At 62.2% G+C, this 8,062-nt stretch overlaps 1 protein-coding gene across 1 annotated transcript; it reads left to right on the forward strand.

Annotated features, from left to right (window-relative positions):
- The first annotated feature begins 886 nt into the window (after positions 1-886).
- Positions 887-3,906, forward strand: PTX4 (pentraxin 4). Its single transcript, XM_047097890.1, has 3 exons — positions 887-1,030; positions 1,594-2,257; positions 3,266-3,906. Exons 1-3 carry the CDS (start codon positions 893-895, stop codon positions 3,904-3,906), a joined length of 1,443 nt encoding a protein of 480 aa, XP_046953846.1. The 5' UTR covers positions 887-892.
- Positions 3,907-8,062: the final 4,156 nt, after the last annotated feature.

Genomic DNA, 8,062 nt, shown 5'->3' on the forward strand with positions numbered 1-8,062 from the left:
TGGCAGCAAAATGACAAAGGTGAAGGAGCCCAGGGCCAGGGGAACACAAGGGACAGAGACAGCAGCAGGGGCAAGGATCCAACTGGCCTGGGAGGGTGATAGGTGGAGGGTGGAGCAGGGGGAGGCCCAGAGGGCCAGAAGTGCGGCAGTGTCCTGGGCAGCAGCCTACGGCCAGTAACCAATGGAGGTCCAAGGTCAAGGTCCTCAAGGCTCCAGGGGGAGGACCCTTCCTGCCTCGTCCGGCCCCTGGCTCTCCTGGTGGCCACGTCACCCCAGTCTCTGCCTCCGTCTTCCCATGGCCTCCCCGCCGTGTATTCGCGTGTTCTGTCTCTTCTAAGGACACCCTGATTCAGCATGGTCTCATCGCCAGACCCTTAATGACACCCGCAAGGGTCTTTTTTCCATACAGACTCCCATTCACAGGCACAAGGCAATTCACAGAGTTAGGACTCAGACCTACCATTTCGGGGGCCACCATGCAGCCCGCCACACAACCTACACCCCAAAGTAAGTTAAGACGTCTCCCAACCCCGTCCTCTGCCTTATCCAGAGGAGAGAGATGGGCCTCATGGGACTAGCACGCTGGGCCCCACCGCAGACCTGGCCCCGGGGTCTCCCTGGCCCTGGCTGGGCCCTGTCCTGTTTCCGCTTCTCTTTGGTGGGAACACGAGTCCGTGCGTCCCTGCTAAAGCCATCACCTCCGTCTGCCTCTGAGCCAGCCAGGCTAGGGCTCTCACCCAGAAGAATTATTTTCCGGAGAAACTGTTTGCCTCTGTTTTTAAGCTCGTGTCCTTGGGACATGTGACCATCTCCCCGGAGCTGGCCGGCTGGCGGACAGATGCTTTGCACGAAGGTGGTGGAGGGAGGAAGCTCGCTCCCGCGCGTCCTCGGGATGGGCGGCCCGCGGACGACCCTGTCTGTCTTCCTTATTTTTGTGCCTGTGTATCTGCATGGGGTTCTGTCTCAGGAAGCCGGCCCTGCAGTGCAAAGAAAACCATTTTTCGAGAGGCTCCGCAGACTAGAAGAGCAGGTAAGGGTGCCCAGTTACGCGGGGCAGTTGGTGGTGTCACAGAAACAGAGTGGGAAGTTGTCGGCGCTCTGGGGACCCAAACGTGGAGTCCTCGGTTCTTCCGTTCAGCCGATGCTATTGTCACCTGTGGTTGGAAAGCAGCACAGAAGGTTACTTAGGCTCTGTTATGAAGATAAGCCAAGTGACCACGGGACTGGGTGGGCGTCGGGCTGGGAGGGGGCACGGGGAGCCCTGGGGGGAGCAGCTGGAGGGGCGCAGGGTCACGGGGGGGCAGGACCCTGAGGGTCACAGGGCCGGGGGATGTGGGGCGGAGGGGGCGTGGGAGCCCGAAGCCCTCGCCCCACCTAGTGCAGCCCGGGGCCCTCGGGTTGGTCACCCACGTCTCTGAGCTCGGCCGCCCCGGGGCCGCGGTAATCGGCCCACCCCTCAGCAGCGGCCTGGGAATCACATCAGTGCGGAGCACGGCCAGGGCTTGGTAGGCGCCCAGACGCCCGAGCGGGAAGTCATGTGCCGCGTCCTCCCCGGCCCTCGGCCCTTGTGATGGCTGTGTGTCCTCTCTCTAGTTTCGGAGGCTCCAAGAGGTGACCCTCACACACCTGCGGGGCCTTGCCAGCAACTACAACCTGTCCTACGACATTGACACTCGGTTCCAGAGCCTGGCCCTGGAGACCCAGGCCGTGGCCCTGGCCGTGAACCGGTCACAGGCCGCCGTGCAGGGCGACCTGGGCCGTCTCAAGACCTGGATGCAGAAGTCACAGCGCAGGAGCCGGAAGCTGGACTCCAGGCTGCTGGCCTTGGACTCCGCCCTGAGTGACAGGGACAGGCAGCTGGCCCAGGCGGGGAAGGAGCGGGAGGCACAGGGGGACGGCCTCGCCGGCCTGGGCCTGGCCCTGCGGGCCCTACAGGACACGGTGGCCGGCCTCACGCAGCTGGTGCAGAGCCAGGGCGCCAGGCAGGCTGCTCTCGAGGGACGGCTGCAGGTGGCCCGTCCTGGCGCCGTGGCCCCGGGGCCGACTCCGGCCCTGCCCCCGCCCCCGCCGCTGCCCCTGCCCCAGCTGGGGCTGCCAAGCCCAGGCTCCCCGAAGCTGCAGAGGGGCGGGCAGGCGCTCAGAGCTCCGCCTGAGCCCGGGGACCCACCTCAGGACTTCGCCGGCCGTCTCCAGGGGACGCGGGAGCCACCAGGCCCAGGCAGCCGGCGGACCCGGCCGCCCGAGAGACCAGGAGAGAGTAAGTACCATGGCCCGCCCTTCCCCCGCTGGTGCCTCCTTGGGCCTCCGGTCCCCTCTGAACAGCCTTCTCCCCAGAGCTGTGCGGAGAGGACACTGGCCTCACAGTCGCACCTGCTGGCGGGAAGGAGGGGGCCGTGCAGGGGATGGTCTGTCTGCGGATTCCCCGCAGCCTGGGCGTTAGGGACAGATGGGCACACAGGACTGGGGCGCCGCCCGGGGTAAACGCCCCTTCATTCTTGAGTCCAGTGGGCCAGCGAGTTAGAGATGTAGGTCCGCAGCCTGCCAATCGGGACCTCGGAGCAGGTACAGCCGCCCCGGGCCCACCCCCCCACCCCCCCATGGACCCTTGGTCAGGCAGACCTGAAGGGCAATGACCCCAAAGATGTTCACGTCCTGATCCCTGGGCCCTGTGGATGCGTCACCTCACACAGCAAGGGGAACTTCCATCTGCGATGACGCATCCTGAGATGGGAGGGGAGCTGGGATTATCCCTTCTAGGGGAGGCAGGAAGGTCAGGATCGGAGAAGGAGGTGTGACCCCAGGGGCAAAGTTTACACGGATGTGCAGGAGGGGCCGTGAGCCACGGAGTGGGGGCATCGCTAGACTGGAAGGGCAGCAAAGGAACCACGGCTGCCCACGCTGTGAGTTGAGTCCGGGGGAGAGACCCGCGTCTGGCTTTTGACCTCCAACCTGCAGACCCGGAAGACACTGAATTTGTGTGGTTTTGAGCCTCTGAGTTGTGGGGCTCCCTTACAGCAGCCCCGGGGGGCTCAGTTCTGCCCAGGTGTGTGACCGCCCCAGCTCCCGGTGTCCCCGGCTGCGAGACAGGCTGGTGGTTCGGCCGCAAGGACCAACAGGGCCGTGCACAGCCACCCTCGCAGTTACCGCCTGAGGCAGGTCGGCCACGGGGTCTGTGGCCTGTGCCCCACAGCAAGGGCAGTGCCCGCGGTCGTGGGTGCTTCTGCGGCCCCCTGGTGCCCGGGCTGACTCTCCCGTCTGTCCCCAGCCTGCAACGTGGGCCCCGTGCTCGTCTTCCCCAACGTCTCCACCCAGAACGTCGCCTTCCTGAGCCCCGGCTTCCCCGCAGGCCTGCGGGCCCTGTCTGTCTGCAGCTGGGTCCGCGTGGCCTCGGGCCACCTGGGCACCCTGCTCTCCTACGCCACCGAGGAGAATGACAACAAGCTCGTGCTGCACGGCAGGGACTCCCTGGTCCCTGGCTCTGTCCACTTCGTGATCGGAGACCCGGCCTTCAGGGAGCTGCCCCTGCAGCCACTGCTGGACGGCCGGTGGCACCACGTGTGTGTCATCTGGACGTCCACGCTGGGCAGGTACCGGCTCCACGTAGACCGCAGGCTAGTGGCCACCGGCTCCCGCTTCAGGGAGGGCTACGAGATCCCTCCAGGGGGGTCCCTTGTGCTGGGCCAGGAGCAAGACAGCGTGGGGGGTGGGTTCGACAGCTCCGAGGCCTTCGTGGGGAGCGTGGCGGGCCTGGCCATATGGGACCGGGCGCTGGTCCCCGGGGAGGTGGCAAGCCTCGCCACGGGGAGGGGGGTCCCTCCGGGCGCTATCCTCACGCTGGACGACGCCCACCGGGTGGGCGGATTCGTGCAGAGGGTGAACTGCAGCTGCCTGGCGCTCTGTCCCTGAGGCTTTGTTCTCGGGCTGGACGGGGACAGCCTGAGCAGCACCAGCCACCTGTCCCCCGGCCCCAGCACCCCCCCCCCGTAGAGGGCCCCCTCCCGGACTGGGGAGGGGACAGGGCAGCGTGGAGGGGGGGGGGCGGGCCACCGGGCAGAGCGGGGCTGTGGGAGGATGGCAGGCAGGGACAGAATGGGCTGTGACACCATGCCAGCTGGGCCCCACCTGCCAGCAGGCAGCGCAGGACTCCAGGGGAGACTCTCTGGGCTGGGGCTGCCGATGGAGAACCCCGTTTTCCTGGAAACAGTGTGGGTGCATTTGAACTACCGTGGGCCTCTCTAAGGCGGCTTATGGAAGAGTCCTTCTGGGCTGTCCTTGCTCCCGTGTCCCTCGTGGAGAGGACCAGGGATCCATTTCCTGCCCCGGGGCTCCACTGCCCTCTGCCGGGTGCCCTGGGGGTTCCCTTAAGGTGCTGTGGTGGCTGGAGAGGCTGCCGGAGCCGTCGGGACGGGGGGACCCACAAAGGGAGCAGGCTATTCAGGAACGAACGGCAGCCTCGCCGGACCCTCACCGGAGCGCGTGTCACCAAGTTCACCCGTGTCACGGGCGCAGTCCAAAGATGATCAGCGAGTTTACCGAGCTGGGCAACCGTCACTGCGTTCCACTTTGAGGGGGTTTCCACGGCCCCTCACCCGCAAACCACGCCTGCTCGTGGTCGCTCCCGCCGCCCCAGCCGCCGCGACCACGGAGCGGCTCCCCGTCTCGGCCGACCTGCCTGGACGTCGGACATCTCTCGTGACGGAATCCCACTCCGTGTCCGCCTCTGCCGCTGAGCCCCCCGGCCTCGCCCACGAGGCAGCACGTCAGGCACCCGTCCTCTGCTGTGCCCGCCCCCACCAGCTGATGGGCACTGGGGTTGTGTCCAGGCTTCGGCTTCAGCGAATAAAGCTGCTCCGGGCATTGTCACGTGAGTCCCTGTGCAGACACGCGCTCCCGTTCCCTCGAGTGGGCACCCGGGAGGAGGTTTTCGGGGCCACATGGTGGGGCGGGGTTCACTGTGTTGACATCGTAGGGTGACGGACATTAACCCCTCCGGGAGTGGAGATGCCCAAACCGAGGAGGAGCCAAACCCAGGCTCACAGAATCAGGAAGGAGTCAGTGTAGACAGAACAGGGCAGTCGCCCCCTCCCCCCCACCCTGCCCCACGTGGGAGAGGTGTGGAATCACTGAGTTTGGAAATGGGCTAGGTTCTCAGCACTCCCCCTGTTGAGTTTTATTTATTCTTTAAAGATTTTATTTTAAAAAAATTTTTCATTTACGTTTATTTATTAGTCAGAGACAGAGCGTGAGTGGGGGAGGGGCAGAGAGAGAAGGAGACACAGAATCCGAAGCAGCTCCGGGCTCTGAGCTGTCAGCACAGAGCCCGACACGGGGCTGGAACTCACGGAGCGTGACATCATAACCTGAGCCGAAGTCGGACGCTCAACTGACTGAGCCACCCAGGCGCCCCTAAAGATTTTATTTTTAAGTAATGTCCACACCCAACATGGGGCTCAAACTCACAACCCTGAGGTCAAGAGTTGCACACTCTACCGACTGAGCCACCCAGGCATCCTGAGAACTGCCCCACTTTAAAAGTGAGAAGGGGCTCCTGGTGGCTCAGCGGTTAAGCATCCAACTTCGGCTCAGGTTGTGATCCGTTCGTGAGTTCGAGCCCGGCATCGGGCTCTGAGCGGGAGCCTGCTTCGGATGGTGTCTCCCTCTCTCTCTCTGCCCCTCCCCCACTCTCACTCTGTCTCTGTCTCTCTTTCTCAAAAATGAACAAACATTAACGAAATTTAAATAAAAATGAAAAAGCAAACTGGAGAGGCCCCCAAGCCCGCACCAGCTCAGCCTCAAGGGACCCTGGTTTCAGCCCTGCAGCTGCCCTGGGGGACAGGTGACTCCCTCGCTCTCTGCAGAGCTGTGGCCCCAGCAATCTGGGGCCTTCCGCTCAGACTCAGCCAGGCACCTCCCCCTACGCCACCTGTCCATGAGTCAAGGTCTGAGGAGGGGTTCTGGAACTGAACCCCCCCCCACACCGGGTGGCCACGTGAATGCCCCCTGAATCACTGGGCTCTGCTTCCTCTGGAACTTCCCCAGGGCACCACACCTTCAGGGAGAGCTGCGCCTTCTCTTTCTTCCCAGGCGCCTCGGGCTCTTTCTGGAGCTCTGGCTCTGTCCCACTGTGCCGTTAAGGAAGGAGAGAGAACATCTTTCTTTAGGGAAGACTGGTAATCTGAGCAGTATTTCTTCAGAGACAGCTGGGCCCCCTGCATAAAAAGACCGCTCAGGATGTTACTTCTGAGTGTCCCCCCCATTGGGTGCTTCTAACACCCCGGGATCCAGGTAGCTCACAGCAGCACCCCTACAAGTCCATAAACCCTAAACCACAGGGATTTGGCAAAGACAACATCGCCGTGGGCTCTCACATCCACATTCAGGAAACTTCGTGGGAGAGGGGATCCCAAGAGGGCACAGCGGCCTGGGGAAGGGCTTGCAGTCAGGGCTGACCCAGCGGCAGGGGCGGGGGGGGGGGTTCTGGTAAGTGAGTATTTGAGACAAGGGAAGCCATCCAGGGTTTGGAGCAAGGCAGTCTGAATGGGGCCATCCCCATGGGGCCAGTGACAAAGTCCCCTGTGCATTTTGAAGCATGATCTGTCGAATCCCAGCTATGACCTGAGTCTGCCGTGTTTCTGGGTAAAGAGGACAAGACGACCCAGGTGTCCTCCTTATGTTGCGGGGGCCAGGGCCTGATAGGAAGCTGGGGCTGGTTTCTCTCTTCCCCACCTGGCCATCTATCCTCTGCAAGGGCCACTGGTCCCGCAGAAGCACAAGTCCAGGCCCTTCGTCTGACAGTGTTGGCCTTTAGGACCAGCCTGGCCCTGCTTGGCGACAGGGATGCCCCCCACCTCCAGCAGGATCCCTTCATCCCCCATCGGTTCTCACCTCCCTATCACTCAGCTCAGCACTTCTGCTGGCCTGGACCCCATCATCCACTCCACTCGGTCAAATGCACCCAGCCCAACCCTGCCTGCTCCTCTGGGCCGGTGTGTGCCAGCCTCCGTGCCCTGGGCCACAAACTGGAGGCCACCATGCCGCTCTCGTCCACCACCAGAAAGGGCAAAGCCCTAAGACGCTAATGACAAAACACCTCTTTCGAAAGAATGTTATTCTTAGAATTTCCAGAAGAGCATTGCACAGTAACTGTGGGGAAAATTTAAAACCCAGTTGGGGATTTCTTTCCTGTTAGTTTGGTTTTAGTTTTGATTTTGAGTTATTCGGGGGAGGGGCTCTGTTACCTTCTCAGCCTCAGAGCCTCTAACACACTTTTTAAAGTTGTTTGTTTGTTTGTTTGTTTTTTTAATGTGTATTTATTTTTGAGAGAGAGCGCGAGCAGGGAAGGGGCAGAGAGAGAGGGAGACCCAGAATCCTAAGCAGGCTCCAGGCTCCGAGCACGGAACCGATGTGGGGCTCGAACTCACGAACCGTGAGATCATAACCTGAACCGACTTCTGTCGCTTAACTGACTGAGCCACCCAGGCGCCCCTCTGACACACTTGTTACATTTTTTTCTTTTGAAAAGTTTCAAACCTAAAATACAAAAGTTGTAAGAGGAATACATTGCACCATCATAAGTGCTTGGCCTAGACTGACCGAGTCAACATTCTGTCACATTTTGTCCTCCCTGTCGGTGGCCACCTGTCATTATGATGACCAGGCCATCCACCTGTATAGGTCGTGTGTCTCGAGAACAAGGACCTTCCCTGCGGTGACTCCAAGACAATGTTCAGCCTTGAGCGCTGAACCAGACTATCCTACCACCCAGCGCAGGGGCCATCGGGAGCCTCAGTCTGCCCGGTGGCGTCAATCCCGTGTCACACAGGGCGGTCCCAGCCCTTTGTGGAACAGAGCTGCCCAGCAGTTTAGCAGATGCCCCCCAGTCTGCGTGTGCGTGATTCCCCACCGTGATTCTGCAGCAATGCCACAGGGGCCACGTGTCTCACGGGCGCCGGCGACCGCTCACTCCCAGGCAACCCGGCGGCCACGTGTCCACCCGTCCTTCCGCGCTACTGGTCGGCGGCCACCTGCCCTCTTCCCCTTTCCTCTGGTCTCGTCCGCGCGG

Source organism: Lynx rufus, unplaced genomic scaffold (genome assembly GCF_022079265.1).
Source record: "Lynx rufus isolate CCGP_SWC_20201006 ecotype Redwood Valley unplaced genomic scaffold, mLynRuf1.p SCAF_43, whole genome shotgun sequence".
Taxonomy (NCBI): domain Eukaryota; kingdom Metazoa; phylum Chordata; class Mammalia; order Carnivora; family Felidae; genus Lynx; species Lynx rufus.

Coding starts and splice junctions, on each gene's coding strand:
- PTX4 (XM_047097890.1), top strand. CDS start 893: ATGGGCGGCCCGCGGACGACCCTGTCTGTCTTCCTTATTTTTGTGCCT. Junction 1,031..1,593: donor TCCGCAGACTAGAAGAGCAG/GTAAGGGTGCCC, acceptor TCCTCTCTCTAG/TTTCGGAGGCTCCAAGAGGT. Junction 2,258..3,265: donor GCCCGAGAGACCAGGAGAGA/GTAAGTACCATG, acceptor GTCTGTCCCCAG/CCTGCAACGTGGGCCCCGTG.